Genomic DNA, 22,219 nt, shown 5'->3' on the forward strand with positions numbered 1-22,219 from the left:
CATTTTTTTATGCTTGGAATCATTTAAAACACATACAATACAGAACCATTTATATGGTATCCAGAAAACTGGGAAAAATTATCCAAAATTTTAAACTACAGGGTGGCTACTAAATACTGTGACACTCAAAAAAATTGGAATTTATTTTAATCATTTAGTAAAACAATTTGTCTCTCACTATTCCTGTGAGTGGCACTTTCTATAAGTGCAGACGATTTTTGTTTAAAGCAAAACATTTAGAATAAATTTAAAGATGAAATCGGAAAGTTTGATTGTTAAACAGCTTTTCAGTTGTCTATTTTCTGTAGGTAGAATCTTAAAGCAATTAAAATCTCTTGGATTTAATAGAACATTTATATGAAGAGCTATAAATCGATGATAGGATACTAATAGATGTAAAGATCGACCCAGGTCTGGTCGTCCACTCTCAGTGCGTACAAAAGAGCGCATTAAAGAAATTTGTGAAACGATACAAAGCAATCCACTACTCTCAGTTAATAAAATGGCTGTAGAAGAGAACGTGAATTCGAGAACCATGCAAGTTATAATAAAAGAAGACCTGGTTATTTGACCTTATCACAAAAGAAAAGTTCAAGGTTTGATAACTATACAAAAATGTAAGAAATTGCTGAACCAGCACAGTAACAAAAGTGTTGACAGAATACTTTTTTCTGATGAGAAAATATTTTGCATAAAGCAAAGTTATAATACTAAAAATAATGTTGTATAAACAGTAACCTTCGATGATATTCTTAAAAGTGTACAAACTGTGCTACACTTTCAGAACAAAAATCCTGTAATGGTTTGGGCTGCAGTGTCAAATGACGGAAAATTTCCTCTGCAATTCATCTATAAAGAAGTAAAAATCAATGCTGAATATTAAAAAAAGGAAGTATCGGCTACACATTTATTGCCACTCGCTGACAGATAGTATCAAAAAATCTAATGGATATTCTTGCAAGATTCTGCACTGCAACACCGAAACAACACAGGCTTGGCACCATGTTGATTGTTCGAAATTTATTAAGCCAGAAGAGTGGCCCCGTTCTAATCCTTTACACTATAAAGTTTGGATCCGTGGCGACATTGGCGCAGAACAACATTACAGGGTTCTTGCAGTCAGATTTTTATTTGGGAAGCAAAAATGTTAGATTTTTTTTATCTGTTTAATATTTGGTAAGACTTTTTTTCTGCTGAACTTTTCTTTCTTTCCTTTCTTGCTAAATTATTTTCAAAAAACGTATTTTTCCCTTATCAGAGATGAAAAAATTGCTCTTGATTATTTTTATTTATTATTTTTTTTACTTTCCTTTGAGAATAAAAAAAGTTCCACAATGACTGATTGATATTATAGAAAGTAATTTCCAAATCGATAAAATTTTAAAAAAAGTTAACAATACAAATATTTTTAGAGCAGGAAAATATCGCCAATAATATCAGAATATGAATTCTTTTATATGTATATTTCAAAAAAAATTCTTACATTTATAATTAAAAATTTATATAGGGTTCTATTTTATACATAAAGACTTTTTGTAAACAGGAAAAGCTTCTGTTACATGAAATTAGTCATATGTATATATTTGCTACTACAGTAGGGAACCGATTATCCGGAACGATCGGGACCATCGCTATTCCGGATAACTGATTTTTCCGGTTTTCTGAATCGCTACAAAAAGCCGTTTTTTTATTGTTAAACCCAACTAAAAAAACAAAACAAAATTGGAAATAATCTTAAAAAGGGGAAAAAACGATGAAGTAATACACTAATGACTATTTCCAAAATGATGGTAAGGTAAACATCTTTCAAAAAAGAAAGAAAAATCCTAAAATCTCATAAGGAAAAAAAAATTTTTTTTTTTTAAAAAAATGGGGGGGGGGGAAATTTATCGAATTTCGTTCCGGTTTTTTGGTTTTCCGGTTTTCTGAATTCCGGATAACGGGTTCTGTACTGTAGTNTATTTTATACATAAAGACTTTTTTATTTTTGTAAACAGGAAAAGCTTCTGTTACATGAAATTAGTCATATATATATATTTGCTACTAGTATTAAAAATGTCTTTCAGAAAGATATTAATACTAGAGAGAATTATTGCTGAAAGCTCAAAACAATTCTGCAATAGGGATGTTTGAGAGATTTCTAGAATCTATAGTTAATGCTAAGTACAGAAGTTGGGACACTCTCAGAGCTTCTTGATTGCATGAAATGTGACAAATTGCCTCTTAAAATGATTCGTGCTGGCATCAGACAATGGCATAAGAGATTATCTTAAGTAATCACTGAAGACGGTGGTCAATTCGAATAAAATTATTTTTAGGTAAACTTCCATTTATAGTGTTCATCATAGTTGTAATATCGATATCGTTTTTCTTTGATTTACCTGGGGAAAATGCATTGCACATGCATATCAGTGAACAGAAGGTGTAAGAGAAATAAAAAGAAAAATATATTCAAATACTGTGTTAAAAAAAAAAACAAATAGAAGTACAAATTATTAATTGGAATACAAAAACGATTCATATATGGCTATTTTTAATTCAATAATAAAGTTGGAATATTGTTAAGCTGAATTTTAACACTTAAAAAATAACCAGAAGAATTTAGTAAACATAATTTTACCCCTGACTCGAGAACTATCAGAGAATTTGACACCCTATCAATTTGTCGGATTTCTGTCGCATTTTCAATACCGTAATTTGCTCTTGCACAATAGGGAATTTTTAAAAAAAAAAAGATTTTTACCGGACCGATCATCATTTGATGCATCCTTAAGGTTCTTCTGTTATTAATCGTTTCTGGAGTGTTGTCAATTGGGTGTCCAAGTTAAGGAACTTGAAGCTTCTGCCTGTAGTGAATTGACTTGTTATATTTTCTTATAAATCTTCTTTAGTTTTTCCATTTTCATTGTTCTTGATTTATTATGACAAATTACTATTTTATAATTTTGGATAATACATTATTATTACAATTTAAAACGTTTTTTATCAACTTTTATATTTATTTGATAAAACAACATTTTTCATTTGAATAAATTCTGATTCTTTTAAAGTGCAGTATCATTTTTAAATTTTGATTCATGTGGAATCACATCTCTTTCATTAAAAACGTCAGCTTTTATAAAAAACAAATATAAGAAGGAGATTGTTTATTAATGTAAGCGTACAATTATTTATAACTAAAAGCAGACAATTATTTTATTGAGCAGATTGCAACTTTTTCTTTTTAAAAGTGATTCATTTCTAATTCCACTACGTTTTGAGTTTTTTTTTTCCTTCATCGTTCACAATAAATTTCCTAAGACTTAAAATTCAGGAATAAAAAGACCTAATTTATGAATTAAGATTCTTTTTTATTCAGTTGATTCTACAATATCGTGCCTTCTCCCAGTTTTAATATTTATGTTAGCACCTTTTCTAGTTATCTGTTTCCATTTGTTACTTTTCTAGTGTTATTTTTATTTAATTTTCATTTTTTCTATTAACTGATTTGCAGAATTTAATAAATCTTTAGTTCATTATAGTTTGCTTCAATTAAATTAAAAACTTCAATTAACTCATATATTTGTCAATTTCTTTTCGTGTTGGATATTTATCATCAAAATAAGTTTTTTTTATTAATTTTGCTGTTTTACCATTTTTATTTATATTTTTCTAACTATTTATCCATCTTATTTATGATTAATTTTTTTTTAAATAGAAAATGTTACATATTGTTATTCTTTTATAGTTTTTTTCTTTCTTCTATTCTTAAAAACGTTCACCAATTGATTGAATACGATTTAATTCCAATTAAATATAGATTGTATAACATTTTCATTAATTTACTTTTTTTTAGGATGAATTTGTTGAAAAGTTGTTCTTTTAATTTATAGATTAGTAAGTTCCTTTATTTTTTGTTTCCTTGTAACTTGTATCATATTTTAGGATAATTTATTTATTTATTTTATACCTAAAGATTAAAAATTCTACTTTTTTATCGTTTATTTATTATATACAATATAAATAACACAAATTAAATAATAGCTGTTGCATAAAGCCGCGGTGGTTCAGGGGATAGAGTGTTTTCCTTCCAATGAAGTAAAACGGGTTCGAATCTCAGAGATGGCTGGTCGATTCGAATTCTGCACCCAACTCACACAGACCACAGTGCTAACATAAATTATCCTCAGTGGTAGATGGATCATAGGTTAGAGTTTCTTTGCTGTCAGGCAAGCCGTGAGAAGTTTTCTTGGTTTTCCTCTCCATGTCACACAATTGTATGGTTAGTTCCATCAAAAAGTCTTCCACGAAGGCAAATTTCTCCCAATAGTTGATCCAGAAGTTCCCTTGTCTTTTGGATTGGGTTCAAAATTACAAATCTACAGAGTTAAATATTATCAGCTGTAAACCTAAAATCAGGTCGGCTGTTCAACTATGGCTATAAAATAACTGTTGCATAATATTCCAAATATTATACACACACAGAATTATAGAGATTTTTAAAGTCGTTAAAATACAACCACTTAATTACACTAATAAACTATAAAAGGTCTGCAATGTTTTCAATTTATGATTACTCATAATTTTGAATAGTAATAGACATTTAAGTCATTAAATATAGATTAATTCATTCTAGTTTACTTCATTAAAGATTTAATTAATTTAAGAAGGAAGTTCAAAAAAAAATAAGTTAAAAAAGCTTTTAACTGATAATGATTCATTATGTATTAGTAATGCTTATTTAAGCAAGCATTAAAAATGTGTGAAAACTTTTTTTGACAGGGATTTTTTTAATAAATTTACTCAATTTTAGGGAATTTTTAAAAATTTACAAAAACACGGAGAAATTTCATTAAACAAATAGACCAGAAGAAACTGGTAAAATCCTGTAGAATTGGCAGCTATGCTTTATAAAGTTTTATTACATCAATGTCTTTATAAATTTCTGTATTTTTTCTTCTTCTGTACGAAATTTCCCTCTTTGACTCTGAAATACAGAAAAAATGAAAAAATAATATTTAACTTGGGGATCAATATTAGCCTCACTCTCTTGATTTCATGCATGGTCCTCCTAACATATTTTTCACAATTTTTTAGATATTTTAAAATCTTTTTTATTTTACGTTTAGAAAAAAAAAACTCTTTTATATTGGTGAAAAAAATCGAGCTCGTCCAAACGAGGGTTTTTAACAATGAATAATATAAAGGGAATTTAAAAGGAAAGTTTTTTTAAGAGTGATTGAAAAATTAACGAAAAAGAGATTCAACTGTGTAATAATGGGTTGTTATAGTCTCAAAAACTTATTCAATTTAAAGAAACGTTCCTAGCAAATTTCTCCCAATACTTGTCTTCTATCCCAATCCAGGAGTTCCCTTGTCTTCTAGATTGGACGGAGTTGAACACTGGTAGTTGTAAACCTAAAATTGGGTCGGCTGTTCAACGACAGTTATAATTTAAAATATACACGATGAAAAACTTAATGAAATTATTTTCATTCACAGATAGACACCAAAAAATTTTAATGCAATTTTCAGTTGTTTTCATTTGATTTGCAGACTTACTACTTGCAGAATTATCTTGGTTAAAAATAAGAACTCTGCAAGGAAAAATATATGTTCTGTCATATGAATTTTCTACAAAAATTGTTTTTTAAATTTTGCTTCTCCTGTTATATTTTTAGAAATTGTCAATCTAATATCCTATATAATTTCATAACAAAATGTCACAAACTATGCTTTATTTTTAAATCAGAAGACATTACTGAGCATTCCGGAATTTCTTTCGAAGACTATTGGAATATCAGTAGGGGACAATATCCGAAAAGATAACTGATATGCATTTCCATCAATGAAAAATTATTTTTTCGAAATTTATTTCTGCAAATTATGCCACATACTACAAAATTTCTAGTTTTCTGTGGCAATCTGTACAACAGCTACTTAAAACATTTAAACACAATGTATAAAACATTTTAAACAATACATAAAACGTACCATAAATTATCAATTGTGAGTCACTAGTACAGCAAGGGAATCTAGAGTTGTTTTAACAGATTATTTGAAAAAAATTGATTTATTTGATTTAAATCGTTATTTCAGTTTTATTTTAATCATCCTTTTTTTTTTTAAATATGTCTATCCATAACTTATTTACATTTTTACAAATATGTAGCAATTTTTCGAATTTCTTTTAAAAAATACATAATGAACACAAATAACTAGTCAAGAATATTTACAAGCAAAAGAATTATATATGAATATATACTTGTAATATAAAGTCAATTCGCAATTTTTCGAATTTCTTTTTTAAAAAAAAATAATGAACACAAATAACTAGTCAAAAATATTTACAAAAAAAAGAATTATATATGAATATATACTTGTGATATAAAGTCAATTCGCGACAACTCGAACATTTCTTTATCTCAATTTTTTTCGATCCTGACCCCTTTAATTTTAATTCTATGTTAATTTTTCTCGATTACTTGACGTTCACTTCCTATTACTTGATTTTGTTTTTCAATTAAGATGTCTTGTTCTTTATAGCTAAAAGAATGCCTTTTCTGACCACCAACAAAGTGAAATAAAGTGTTTCACACTCATTTTGTGCGAGTCTGATTGGACTCAGCACGTCTTGAACAACATCTGCTGTGTCTCTGAATGAGAAGGGGGATAATCCTTTGAGAGTTTATATCAATCGAATTGATGTATCAGTGACATGAATCATCATTTGAAACACCAGTTTCTCCCTTACGATAAATTGGCTCCCTCTTCTCCAACATTTATCATTTGCTCGTTCCACCAGGAGTCAAATATGCAGAAGAAAAAATTAAAAACAGGTAGATGAGAAAATTAGAAGCTAACATGTCAAAGAGGAAATTATTTAGAAGATGTAATGAATCGTATTAATGATGTGTCAAGAAAGTCGAACATAAGAAAAAGAAGATAAAACATAAAAATATGGAATTCCGCCCAAAATACTTTCAACAATTTTAAAAGCCTTATCTTTTAAATCATTCTAAAACGCCATGAATGTATGAACCGTCATTAAAAAAAGTGTGCCTTTCCTGAGGTGGAATCAGCTCTTCTTTAATAGAAATTCGAATAATGCAATTCTTAGAAGAGCGACTTCGCTGTGATAGACCAAAGGATTTTGCAGCTGACTGAAGATCGAGAACTCGAGCTCTGTATGACTTAAAAGTGGACATAACATTGGCCTCATTGCATAATGAGGCTAATAACGTCACTAATGAAGTTTGTGAACATTAGATTAAAAAAATCCTTACCCAATTTGATTCAAAGATACTGTGTTTTCAATATTGATTAAGTGGGTTTGTTTTTAAAATGTCTTCCCAATAAGACAATGATGTTTCAAGATAAAAATCGCTTAGGAAACAAAATGAGCAAAGAGTGTCTGACAGTCTTAGTCGAAGACAATGCTTCAGATACTGAAAAATTGCTTTTGCTTGTGATTGATAAGTATCAAAATCAATTTTGTTTCAAAAATTAGAAAAAAACGTAACAAAAAGACTTTGATGGCAGAATTTTTTTTTTCTGAAGATTTTAAGAGGAAATTAAATAGAATATTTTATGCTATAAAAAAACGAAAATTTTTGTGGATAAATAAACTACAAATAGTAATCCACATAATTTGAAAGCCATAATAGTGCAACTTCTGCCACCCAACACAACAGCGAGATTACAGCCTATTGATCAGGGCATCATAAAGTGCAAACAACCAGGAAACAATAAACGATATTCAGCCAATTAAAATGGATGTGCTTGAAGCCATGAGACTGATTTTCAGTGCTTGGAATAATGGTGAGAGTGAGAAGACGATGAAAAAAATTCTTTCCAAAAGAGTGAATTTTTTAAAGAAATCAACAAAAAGAGAGCCTTTGCCTAAGACAGAAGAACTTTGTGGCAAAATGTAAGCATGCTGATTTTATAAAATTTAAGGAAGTATTTATTGAATGTGCATTTCCAGATGAAGAATATATACCATCAATGATGGAGAAGAAGGTATAGAAGCTCTAAATGTATCTGGACATCATTTGAAGTTCTACAAAGATTTACAGAGTGAGGAGAAAAAGTGTATTTTTACACTCACAAAAAATTTATCATTTGTTTTTTAGAGACTTCAAAGTTCTTAATTCAATAAAATTTTTGAAAAATATCAGATTACTTTACAAAAATGTAAAATTCAATTTAAAGTAAGGTTGTAAATTTTACATTTCGTTTTTCTTAAACTTTATTCTGTAGTTTACAAAAAAATTATCTATAAATTATAATATCCAAGTTTATTATACATTAAAAAACAAAAAAATGCAAACTAATGGTAAGTTATTGTGAATCGACTGTATATCAGACATGTATGTATAACGGGTATTTTATTCCAGTTTTAAAAAAAAAACTCTTTAACACAATACAAAAAAAGGTGTAAAAAAATTACAAAATTACGTGTCCCTACATCTACAAGTGAAAGATAGTAGTTGATTTAACAGATTGTTCTTTGATAAATACCAAATAGGCTTTTGAAAAGCTTTTTGAGATTTATAAATAAAAGATGTTTCAAATTTTGATTAAATAACAAATATTCTGCCAGTTGAATATTAATATTCAGCTAAATATTCATGACCAAATAATTCCTTTTCAATGAAAAAATGTTTTGTGAATATATGGTTATAAATTCAGTAAATTTGAAGTTATCTAAAAACTGGGGATAATGTTTAAAACCAAGCAAAAATTGACAAATAAGGGAAACATCTCAAGGAAATGCTCACACAATGAAATTTATATGAGGTTCCTTAAACTTTTGAAAATAATTTCAAAATGATGATGATTTTTCAGGAGATGATTATTTCACGATTTGTCGGGACATTTTCACGCCAAAGAAAATAAAAATCTTTTTGTAACTAATATAGATAATATTTTCTTTTTAATTTGCTTTAATCACTTACAGGATAGTTTTAACTAATAGAGACTTGTTACATAAGATATGTTCAACTGAAAAAATCAGGATGAAGTTTGAAATGCACATTATGTAGATGATCACATACTTTCGAGATTATGTCAGAAGATAAAACTAGTTTTAAACTATGCCAATAAATGGCACTGCACTATTAAAACCATAGGCCTGCATAAATTGATAAAGTGGAGGTATGCTTCCGGCATATCATTGACAAGTAGCCACACAGATCTATAAATAATTCAATTATTCTTTGATTTTTTCCCCTCTTTCTTTTTATTTATCTTAATTACTAATGCCACCTTTCGACAAATTTTCAGAAAAAAAATTTCATCAAAGGAAAAATTTGGCTGCATGATCTACAATTGAAATTTCATTCAGATCTGTTTAGTAGACCATTAGCTCTCTGAATATCAATTTACGTTCAACTAACCACCAGTAATCAATAAAAGTTTACTTAGAAATGACATTTTAAAAAAGAACTTTGTCAAATATTCTGTATTTAACCTGCTTTTTTTGTTATTTATTTCATTAGTAGCCTTTTTTTATTGCTAACATTTTATTAATCTATCCCAAAACTGGCACATTCACAAGAATAAAACAACTACACTCTCACTTATATGCAATGCAATAAATATAGAATTGCTTTAAATATATGTAATGAAGCAATAAATGTGAAATTGCCTAGTAATTTTAAAACAATTGTATAGATATTTAACATCTCTCACATTAATTTATTATTTCACACGTATTAACTATTTCCTTGCAGATAAAAATATGACATTTAAAAATATTTGGTTTCTAAATATTAATAAAACATTGTCTCAAATTGTTAAACAAAATATTATGTAGCAGTTAAATTCGCATTTTCACATTCAAACCAAATACTTTTTGTATCCCTCTTATAAAACTGCAATAAAATAATTCAATACAATTTAAAAATATTTATAATTATATTTACTTTATAAATATTAACTATTTTCTTGCAGATAAAAATATGACATTTAAAAATATTTGGTTTCTAAATATTAATAAAACATTGTCTCAAATTTTTAAACAAAATATTATGTAGCAGTTAAATTCGCATTTTCACTTTCAAACCAAATACTTTTTGTAAATGTATTGCCAAAACTGCAATAAAATAATTCAATACAATTTAAAAATATTTATAAAGTAAATATTTATTAACACGTTGACTGCCGCACACATTTACAGTGAAATCTTCTTCAGGCCACGAATACCGCTGTACAAAGCGTATTCTGCTAGGTATACCCACTGATCCGTTAATAATGTCCGTTTGTTTCCATAGTATCAAGTCTGTTTATTTGTGTTCACATCTGTTTCTTATCTCCCCACTTAACACCATCAATTTGAATCTTTGCCGAGTAAAGAGGATTTAAAATCTTTACTCTATTTCGTTGAAACTTATTTCTTAGCGAGTCAAATAGAAGTGAACAAGAAAGCTTCTACAAGGCTCAGTATAATTTTCTCAATAAATCACTTTTATAATACTCTTATTACAATTCAATAGTTTTGTTACTTTCTGTGAAATATCTTTTCAAATACACATGAATATCCATCGCAAGTAGTCAAATAAGCGTCACCCCAATACGGGTGAAGTAGACTGATCAGAAACTTTGCTGTCACCCAAATATGGGTGACGCGGCCCGATAAAAAACTTTGCTGCCACCCCAATATGGGTGACACGCTAGTCAACGTGTTAGAGATGAATCAGATGTCAATCCAGGATTAATATTTTAGAAATTATGTGAAAAACAATATGTAATTTTATAATAATTATTAAATTGATACTTTATTTCTACAAAATATACAATTTTATGAATAAATACATTTATGTAAAAATGTATGAAATTAAATTCAGACACATTAAATAAATAAACAGTTATAAAATAGAAACATAACAGTTTAGACCATACAAGCTAACAGAACTAAATCTTGTCTAATATTTTCAGAATAAAATTTAAATTGATATTCCATTTGAAATGATGTTTACTTTGTACAAATTAACACTCATTTACAGAAATTTAAAATATATTTCTTATTTTACAAAATGAAATATAATTTTTACACATTTTAATGAGTAAGAAAATTATCTTTTTGGAAAGACATAAACAAATGAAATTATGCATTTTATGAATTTAAAAGTTTTTGAAAGTCTTAAGTACTCTTCGGCTACTACGAGAACTCCTAGGGACTGAAAATCTGAGGTTGTCTGTTGCTGTGAATAAAAGAGCATTTCTGATAGGGGTGAATTAAAATGATAACAAGACTCTCCAAACCTAAACCAATCCCACACCTCGATTCAAAGTGATCACAATATCTGCCATTATGCAAGTCTGGTATCTGAAGAAGTCAGACATTTGAGGAAGGATATTTTTTTTTTTAGATTTCTTTGAATGATGCTGTAAAATTACCTGATTTGTATCTACATTGATCTCTGCTGTATAAATTAATTTAAAAAATATAAGTGTGACATAATTCAATACACGTAGTATGAACAAGATAGTTATATTTGTGAGAAAAACTCATACCAAGTTGTAAAAACAAGAATTTTTACCACTTTGAAAATGATTAAGCCACTATTGAAATTAAACTATGCATTACACGAGAGAAAGGCATTCATTGACCCATATGAAAAAAAGCATGATCAGTTAATGAACTTTTGCGAGCAAATCTCTTATCACACTTCTCACAGGCGTAAGGTTTTTCACCAGTATGCATTCGACAGTGTGAAGCTAATCGACTTTTCATTGTAAAACTCTTATCACATATCTCACACGCGTAAAGTTTTTCGCCTGTGTGAATCCGAGTATGATAAGTTAATGAACTTTTTTGTGCAAACACCTTATCACATACGTTACAAGCATAAGGTTTCTCACTAGTATGAAACAGACTGTGGTTATTCAATGCACTTTTCAGGGTAAAACTCTTTTCACACATATTACAAGCATAAGGTTTCTCGCCAGTATGAGTTAGCATGTGAAGAGTCAAACTATTTTTAAATGAAAATTTTGCATTACAAACATCACAAGAATACGGTTTCTCCCCAGTATGAATACGATTATGCACAGTTAATTGATGTTTATTTGTATACCTCATATCACATACGTTGCAAACATAAGGCTTTTCACCAGTATGAATCCGACTATGGTGTACTAATTCAATTTTTTGTCTGAAGCTCTTATCACACGCATTGCAAGGATAAGGTTTTTCACCACTATGAATTAAACTATGTTTAGTTAATGCATATTTCCGTACAAAATTCTTATGACACACATTGCAAACATAAGGTTTCTCACCGGAATGTATCCGAACATGATAATTTAAACTAACCTTCAAAGGAAACCTTGCATTGCAGGTATTGCAAACATAAGGTTTCTCACCAGAATGGACCAAAAGGTGATAAGCTAAACCGTTTCTTGATGTAAACCTGGTGTCGCATAAGTTGCAAGCATAGGGTTTCTCACCAGTATGAAAGCGATTGTGAACTGTCAATTGATTTTTATAAGCATATCTCTTGCCACATACCTCACAAGAATAAGGTTTATCACCAGTATGAACAAGAGAGTGAGTTGTCAAACGTTTTTTCTCTGCATATTTCTTCCCGCATACGTCGCAAACATAAGGTTTCTCTCCATGACGAGCATGGATGTGACTAGTCAAATAACTTTTCAGTAAAAATCTCTCTTCACATAGGCTACAAGAATAAGGCTTTTCTTCTTTAAATAAGTCACTGTAAGAATAACTTATTGTTTCAGTACAAGTGTGAGTAGTTAAATGACTTTCATTTAAAAATCTTTTATTACAAATAGAACAAGCAAACAACTTTTCCTTAGAATATTCCTTATGGACTAAAGAGTTATCAGTATCTTTAGAACACGGTTTGTGGACTAAACCATCTTTAGTATCCTCAGAATAAGTTTTGTGTACAAAACTTTCTTTAGTATTCCCAGAACATGTTTTGTGAGCTAAACTGTCTTTAGAATTCTCAGAATTCGTCTTATAGGCTAAACTTTTTTCAGAATCCTCAGAACATGCCTTGTGAATTAAATTTTCTTTAGAATTCTCAGAATCTGTTTTGTAGGCTGAACTTTTTTCAGAATCCTCAGAACATGCCTTGTGAATTAAACTGTTTTTAGTATTCTCAGAATCGGTTTTGCTGATTAAAGTGTCTTTAGTAAATTGAGAACTGAAATTGAAGTCACAAGAGCGAGAAGTAAGAGAATTCTTCTCTGCGTGATCAGTAACAGTCGTCCTATTAATCAGGCTGCAAAAAATTAAATTATCATATGGTGAGAAAGGTTTCTTACACTTGCCACAAGAATAAGACGCTTCTTTTCTACAAATGCCTCCTCCTGACTTCAGGTTTTTTTTCCATGCAAGCATGTTATAGCACTTACAATAATCTACTTCAATTTTTATCTCAGACATACCTGTAAATGAAAAAGATATGTTTGATAAAGACCATTTTGAAGTGTTTCTGAGAAGAATATAGAGCAAAATTAGAAAAATTGGCCAGCAGATTGTTTCAGTATTTTTGGCCGAGCTACTTTTTAAAAAATTCAAGATATAAGACAGTTAAAAAACTGTTAATACTAATAATATAAGGCATTATGTTAGGAACACTTCTCAAAGTATGGCAATAATTACAAGGCTAATTTTTAAAATGATGAAAACTTTAAGAAATGTTCATAATAATTCCATATTTATTTAAAAAAATAATTATAAAATACACATGGGATAAATTATTGATGAAAAAAGTGGCAATTGAGTGGTGACTGGCTAGAAAAATTTTTAATTGCTATTTGTTATCTATTAATTTCGTCCTATAACATATAGGGTGTAGCATAATATCTGTCCTTAAAATATTAACATCGCTCAAAAAATATAGAGATAATCTTATATATTCAGAAATATGTATTGAATCATAAACACTTGAAATATTTTTAAAAGTTGCATTCATTGATAACAAACAGCGGTGCAGAATATGTATCGGCCAGCCATCGTTGAAATTCGAAATCGGGTCAACTGGGGAGGCGAGCGCTCTATCTCCTGAGCCACCATTAAATTAATATTTACGTTGCAATACCATTAATAGTTTTACCAAAGACTGGGTGAAAATTTTTAATGGAGTATAAGTTGGAGTCAAGTTTTGTAGTAAGAGTGGAAACAACTTCAGAGCTTTGAACTAAACTCATCCTCTGGCAGTTACTAGTGATGACTGAGAGGTATCAAATTTAATGTCTTTAGATATGTTTTTTAAAATATCAAACAACTCTATTTTTAATTATTATGGATCTTACATATATTTACCGAGGTATCTCCATTTTTAAACAATTTGTAACTTATTTTCATTCTGTGTTTACAGTGCCAAGTGTGAACTAAAATATAAATTTATATTTCAAACTTTGAAGGTGCCTCGACCTTTATCCTCACACAGAAAATGGGGTTTAAGTTCAGTATCATTGAATATTCCCATTTTGAAAATATTTTACACCAGTATTTTCAGAATTTTGATCCAATGCATATTTCTTGAGATAATTGACAATTACCATATTTTTGCAGATACGTGTACTTTTAAAATCCTTACAAAAAATAAATTAAAAAAACTATGAATGGGGATCTACAAATCAATGTAAAAAATTATAAATAATCCATAAATTTGTAACAAATAAGTATCAAAACTCTCACCAATTGAAGTCGAAAAGAACAAAAAGGGATTATGAAAACAGTCTACTTGTGTTGTAAGATTAAAATCAGAGTTGGTTTTTCTTAAAAAATAATAAATTTTATTTAAATGAGCTTTTTTATTTAAAGTAGATTAAAGTTCATAAATATAATTGAAATATTATTAAAAATAAATCATAACAATGCACTTCACACAATATTACTGCATCAAAAATCGTTTTCCTAGCAATACATATAACCAGTAAATGCTTCACTAAAATGAATTGAAAATTGAATAGAAATGCATCATAATTACTAAAGAAAAAAACTGCTTATTTATTTATTCAATGTTTGAAATGACAAAATAAATAATAATACCTTATACCTTACCTTTATTAAAGATGGACAAATAGTTCCATACAGAATAATTTAACTTACTCATTGGATAAAAAACAAAAAAAATCACACTTTAGATAACACACATTACTTACACAGAAATGTAATTGCAATGTTAAAATTAATTTTTTAAATTGTGTTTTGAAAGTAGAAATTCAAAAATTTTCAATTCCATTTTTTTTAAAAAAATTTTTTTATTATATCTATGATAAAATCTATTTTATCTTAGATAATTTTATTATATCTATGCATCAGAAAAACTCAGATTTTTATGATTTTTAAAATGTCATTTCAAGAAACTATTGCCCATCAAGTACTGCTGCAATTTTGCTTATTGAAACTCATTACATTTACAATAAATTTAAAGGCTATGAAATTTAAGATATCTCATATTAGTAAGTATTAGCTTTATAAGTTTCTAAATAAATGATTCCTTTAAAAAATACATTCGACTTAAATCAATAATTTTTAAAAAAAAAATATTTATATAATAATTTTAAATATGATTAAAGTNCCATGCAATGTCAATAGTCCCACATAACTTTATAAGTTTCTAAATAAATGATTCCTTTAATAAATACATTCGACTTAAATCAATAATTTTAAAAAAAAAATATTTATATAATAATTTTAAATATGATTAAAGTTTATCAGTCCTACTTGGAATACCTATCCTTTAACTTAAGAATCATTTTTAAACTAAATTTTCTAATAAACTGGTTTTAGATAATTTTTATCCTTCTCTCACTCTTCTTAATGAATGAGTCTTAGTTTCAAAAAATATTTATTCTTCCTTGTTTAAATAGAGTAATTTATGACCCCTGATATTGTATATAAATATATTGTAAATAAAGTTTTTATTAGTTTAGAAAATATATACTATAAAATCCTTTTAATTCAAAACTGAAGCAAAGTGTTAAATGATTTGAATTTTCAAAATAACAAGAGCAGGTTTTTTTTCCTTGTTTATGAATTTTATTAAAATATTTATATTGTTTCTTTTATATATATACAGCAAAATAAATAAATACAAAAAAACACGAAGAAAAACAATAAGTTTCATATATATATATTAGGTTTCTCATTTTCAATTATATTTTCATTTACACTATATAAAAAGAGCTAAAAATAAATGAAAGGTACTAAAAAAGAACGAAAATATGGAAAGTTGTCAGAACTTTTTCTGAAGAAAAGCTATCCATGCAATAAAATGGAGCAATTCTCCAGCTGCCTCTCGTACAGCAGTGTTTCAGCGATAGCTAAAACTTCTTATGAGCATACTGTGATAATCTGAAATAAATTTTTTACTAATTACAATTAATCTTTCAACCATAAAAGATTGAAACAATACATTATTGCATTATGTTCGGGAATTTGGGTGGATTAGACTGCTTATTTCAAACCATTCTTCAAACTGCAAATCATGCAAAACTGTGAATTTCAAAGAAAAAGGTAACAGTTACAGAATACCACTTAGCTGAGTGTCATTGCAATTGGAAACATTTTACCCACGTTGACATAAGTGGTCTACTCCGGAAAAAAAATTAATGAGTAATGTGATGGAATTAAATAAAATTAAAAAAAACAATGAATAAAACATGGTTTGTACCCACATTAGTTTAAAAATTAATTTAGTTATAAAGATTTGAAAGTAATAAAGCTAAAAATCATATCATAATCAGAAAATCATACTGAAATAATTGTTTTTTATCATTGTCAATTCAATTCAAACAATTTCAAAATTACTATATCAATTTTTATTTATTTCTAAAATTTGAAATAAAATTAAAAATGATATCAAAAGTTTTATAATTTCATTTACAATTAAATTACTTTACATTTACCTAACTACAATAAGAAGGGGGCAGTTTTAGATGAGCTACCTTCACTGAGTTGCCAAAGAAAGTTTCTTTTCTAACACTGATTGCTATAGTTGCTCAGTCTACTATTGTTACATACTTACGTCGTTATCTATGCCTTAAGCCTAATGCACAATAAGAACTTTTGAATATATAAGTAAACAGAATGTAATTTTGATTTCAAAATGAAGCATCTTTTTTTATATAACAAAAATATATTTAAAAGTATTTCGATGCTTCATGCGTATCCCATTTTATAAAGTTTTTTAATTCTAGTTAGTGGAAAAATACAATTTTAGATACAATGCAAAAAATAAATTTTTTTAAGGATTAAGGAAAACATTAGTGAATGGAATATAGTTATTATTAATAATCATTACCAGTTATTCCTAATAATAGGATTTATCAATGCAAGAATGTATCTGTTGTTGCGTATTTTACACTTATCCAGCATACCTTATATGGATATTCTATTAAGAAGAAATGGCACTACCAGGTATACACTTCAGTGATATTTTTAAATGTTAATTGCATTGCTCGGAAAACTCACGCCAATGTCTTTTGAAGGTTACGTGCCAATTCTCAGAATTCTCTGATGTTTTACGTAACATATCTCAATCAATTATTAGAAATAACCCAGAACACGCAGATTTAAAAAATTGCTTTTTATAATAAAAAAGTTGCTTTTTTTTAATAGAGAAAGTTTTTTATTGTTTCAGCGCCAACTAGATTACATTCTGGGAGGATTTCCATAACGTGATCTGTGGCAGAATAATAGCCAAGTCTTGACAACTTGCAGACTGCGGCCCGCAAGAAACTAAAACAGACATCACAGAAAAGGGCCAACTGGAAAGGTATAGCTTGAAACCATTAGAGCAAACATCTACATTTTTTTAAATTTGCAAGTTTAAGATTTATTTATGTAAGGGGAGATTTCCGTATTGTGATCCGTTGCTGAAGTATCGTCAAGTCTTGGAAACTTCCAGGCAGTGGCCAGCGAGAAACTAAAAAAAAACATCACAGAAGGGGACCAACTCGTAGCCACCCCCAGGCAAACATCTACATGTTTGTTTGTTTTTTATAATTGCAAGTTTAAAATCTATTTGGCAACTTGACGATTGTAGTTGGAGCGACAGATCACGATATGGAACAGGCATTGAATCAAACAGTATTACTATTTACAAACATAACTATTATCAGTCTTACACAACTAAAAAAATATTGCTAAACAATTGAGGACAGGAATGCGAAATTCTAATTAAGTGTGGAAATATACCTATAAATATGTAACTATAATATCTAAACTAGACACCTAATATAGGTATTCTAGTAATATGTTTCTACGGCCCTCTGAAACGGAATTGTTGTAAAATAATTTGAAGACTTTTAACTGATTTGCCCTCCTTTCTAGATAGTTAAAAATTTGAAATGGTATAAGATATACATTATAAGTATCAGAATAAAGAATGAATGAATAAGAAAAAGAAATAAACTTCAATTTTTAGTTCATATAAAGTAATGCAAAATACTCATTTTTGTTGATTAAGAAATTATATTATTAAAATTCGTGCACACCTATGCCTCAGCATATAGCTTATATAATATCAGAAACTACCCAGCAGATAGCTTAAACCTTACGGGCTGTTCACACTGCATGGAAAATTCCGCATACGCTAATTCAAAGGCAGACGAGATCGATCCTGATTGGCCAGTATTTCGTGGAAATACGCTATCTGGAGTTGTAGTAGTAGTTAATTTACGTCGCACTAGAGCTGCACAATGGGCTATTGGCGACGGTCTGGGAAACATCCCTGAGGATGATCCGAAGACATGCCATCACAATTTTGATCCTCTGCAGAGGGGATGGCACCCCCGCTTCGGTAGCTCGACGACCTGCACTCGAAGTCGAGCACTTTACGGTAGAACAGTTTAACGAGAACCAATACCGCACACCCTCGGTCCCTACGCAGACTGATCCAAGTGGTCCCCCACCCACACACTGACCGTAGCCAGTGATGCTTGACTTCGGTGATCTGCTGGGAACCGTGTCTTAACGATCAGTCCACTGCGGGACGCTATCTGGAGAGAAAACTGTTTCTATTTCTAAAATCTCCCTCTTTATAGAAATGTATTTCAATATTTCCCCTTGGCCCTTTCCCATATTTTTTTTTGTATTTAGATTATCAAAAATATTTACCACGCTAAAAAACTATTGGTCAGTTTGAAAATCAAGAAGAAAAAAAAGACTAACCTATATCCTACTATATGACTACAAGGTAAAGGTGATAGAATGCCTAGTGCTGCCATGTGTAGAGTCCTGTTGTGTGCAACCTGTAGCCTATTTCGATCACCTATCAAATTCTCAGTAGCATCTCCGAATTCGGATACTTCCCCATGCAATGTCAATAGTCCCACATAACTAGAATGAGCAGAGCCTGATACCGAGGCTTTCTGGCCAACTTAAAACAAGCTGCACCAAACGTATTTTCAGTATATTTATCACGGAACTAATTTGAAACTGCAAGGTGACAAATTCAATTTAACCAAAACTAAAATAGTAAAATATGCGTTTGTAGCAAAACTTCTTCTGTACGAACAAAACTTGGGAATCGGAGAGCGTTCTTAGTTTTCAAATCTTTTGAAATTAAAAAAAAAGAGATGAAAATTTGCTTCCTAACTGTCCACACTTACCGGCTCTTCATGTAGAACTGAACCAAAGATTTTCTTCACGTGGATATTCCTTACCTAGTGTTAAACCCATTTACGCGTGAACAAACTCAGACCAATGATTGAACAACGATAACATGAATTCTGGTAACAAAAACAAATCCCAATTTTATATCCTGCATCATGGTCCCGCAGTGGACTGATCGTTAAGAGACGGTTCCCAGCAGATCACCGAAGTCAAGCATCACTGGCTACGGTCAGTGTGCGGGTGGGTGACCACTTGGATCAGTCTGCGTAGGGACCGAGGGTGTGCGGTATTGGTCCTCGTTAAACTGTGCTACCGTAAAGTGCTAGACTTCGCGTGCAGGTTGTCGGGCTTCCGAAGCGGAGGCGCCACCCCCTCTGCAGAGGATCAAAATTGTGATGACATGTCCTCGGATCATCCTCCGGGATGTTTCCCAGACCGTCGCCAATAGCCCATTGTGCAGCTCTAGTGCGACGTAAATTAACAACAACAATATCCTGCATCATGGATTATTGTATAGAAATTGTTGGCGGCTTTCTCGTCTTTCTATTTGGTTGAATGTGGATTCAGTGCCGTTATAAACCTCATCACTATAAAGAGAAATCGAATAGAAATTAGTGCTCAAGGAAATTCGCGGTTGCCACTCACAAACAACGAGCCGGACATAAATATACCCATAAAACCTCGTCGGTTATTGTCCCGCAGTGGACTGATCATTAGGACACGGTTCCCAGCAGATCACCGAAGTCAAGCATCACTGACTGCGGTCAGTGTGCCGGTGGGTGACCACTTGGATCAGTCTGCGTAGGGATCGAGGGTGTGCGGTATTTGTCCTCATTAAACTGTTCAACGCAAAGTGCTCGACTTCGCGTGCAGGTCGTCGGGCTACAGAAACGGGGGTGTCATCTCCTCTGCAGAGGATCAAAATTGTGATGGCATGTCTTCGGATCATCCTCAGGGATGTTTCCCAGACCGTCGCCAATAGCCCATTGTGCAGCTCTAGTGCGACGTAAATGAACTACAACAGCCTTTGAATTAGCGTATGCGGCTATTAAATGCCTTTTGCCTCACCGGCTATTGAATGCCTTTTGCTTTTTTTAAATTTGTATTTTTATACCATGTACTTAAATTGATTTTCAGTAGGGAGTCCGTTTGCACTTTGAAAGTCTTGATTTTATCCATAGGTCAAAAAAGTTTGGGAACCACTGGTCTAAATGGTAAGCATGTTCTGAGCAAACAGATAAAAAGAATTAGGAATATCACAACAAATCGCTAAAAATCAAGAATACCAGGACAGCTAGGAAGACTGCATTTGTTTATGCCACGACTCAATAGCAAATCAGATTCGACACTCACACGTCCATGTGCAGATGCCCGATTAAATCGGATCCGAAAATTGATCCAGTCTTATAGCTGTAACTTTAATACGACGTCTTGTTGACACCTAACCAGCTGATTTCAGCGGTCTTCTGCTTCTCGAGTTGTAGTTCCCCCCAACTCATTGTTAATGGTTTTAGTCGAAATAAAATTTTTTAAAGTGATCCCACCAATCATTGTTAAACTTATTACTCCCTAATTTTTTATTGAAGGATCGCCTTAGAAATTGATGAGCGTTTTTGAGTATTGATAAAACCCCTGTTGGCTAACGCTCACCGACCACGATGATTGCTTATCAATGATTGCTGTTTCTTGGCATGAGACAGTTGAAATAATTCAACCAAAAATAAAAAGAACACTTGTCCCGCCAAATATTTCCCTTATGATACTACTAAGATCTATCATTTTTTTGAAATAACATTTAAAATTAAAAGTATATTGTTATAACAAATTTGATGAGTTGCATGAAGCTGAAAGCTAAGTTCTAAATCATTTAACGAATCTCATTAATCGTAATTCATAATAGCATATCAATGTAATTTGCACCAAAAAATAAATTTAAAATGGTTAATGAGATCAGACACTGATTTATATAACTTTATCTTAAAATGCAAGATTAATAGTGACCGACCTACCCCCGGAGGAGTTTTCGGATAAGGGTTCGACCCGCTGCCACGTGTATCTTAAAATGTAACGTAGAATTATGTCATTCTAACGATAATAATAATCAAAACAATCCTCTCACACTCTTAATTTAGAAAACAAACAAAATCAAAAACGTAATAACAGTACGGATAAATACCTTTAAATTAGAGTGCAAAAATATTTATAAGAAAACACCTTTATGACTTATATCAATTTTATATTGATGGCAACCAATATAAAAATTAATGTGGGAAAACTGGATCCTACCATTTCCGGCCAATAAAAATGTACCGACAACAAATGGAAAACTATGACAGCACCATTAGATTTTTATATATAGTAAGATAATCTAAAATTTTCAATTCATTATTAATAAAAAAACACTCCAGTAAATAGATTAAAAGCAGTCATTACAAAAACTAAAATAATGTCAGAAACAAATGGGTAACAAGACATCGTAATTAATAACTTAATTGTAGATTAGATTAAAAAATATATTTTTCTCATTCATTTGAAAAAAAAAGAAAAAAAAACTTTTTGAAAATATTGAAAAAAATACAGAAAGACTAATTTTTGTTATGGTTAATAAAGAAATAAGAATGATATTCACAAAAA

General features: G+C 30.0%; 1 protein-coding gene across 5 annotated transcripts; it reads right to left on the bottom strand.

Annotated features, from left to right (window-relative positions):
- Window positions 1-5,824: 5,824 nt before the first annotated feature.
- On the bottom strand, window positions 5,825-18,554 carry LOC107437803 (zinc finger protein 431-like). 5 transcript variants are annotated; one of them, XM_016049906.3, is made up of 3 exons: window positions 18,167-18,413; window positions 16,210-16,321; window positions 5,825-13,401 (listed from the first exon to the last, which is right to left on the bottom strand). In XM_016049906.3, the coding sequence occupies exon 3, from the start codon at window positions 13,397-13,399 to the stop codon at window positions 11,588-11,590; it is 1,812 nt and encodes a 603-aa protein (XP_015905392.2). In that variant the 5' UTR covers window positions 13,400-13,401; window positions 16,210-16,321; window positions 18,167-18,413; the 3' UTR covers window positions 5,825-11,587. The 5 variants fall into 5 exon arrangements, with proteins under 5 accessions (XP_015905392.2, XP_015905394.2, XP_015905390.2 ...); XM_016049908.3 differs by lacking the exons at window positions 16,210-16,321; window positions 18,167-18,413 and adding an exon at window positions 18,466-18,554; XM_016049904.3 differs by lacking the exons at window positions 16,210-16,321; window positions 18,167-18,413 and adding an exon at window positions 18,420-18,476.
- Window positions 18,555-22,219: the final 3,665 nt, after the last annotated feature.

This window comes from Parasteatoda tepidariorum, chromosome 9 (assembly GCF_043381705.1).
Source record: "Parasteatoda tepidariorum isolate YZ-2023 chromosome 9, CAS_Ptep_4.0, whole genome shotgun sequence".
Taxonomy (NCBI): Eukaryota; Metazoa; Arthropoda; class Arachnida; order Araneae; family Theridiidae; genus Parasteatoda; species Parasteatoda tepidariorum.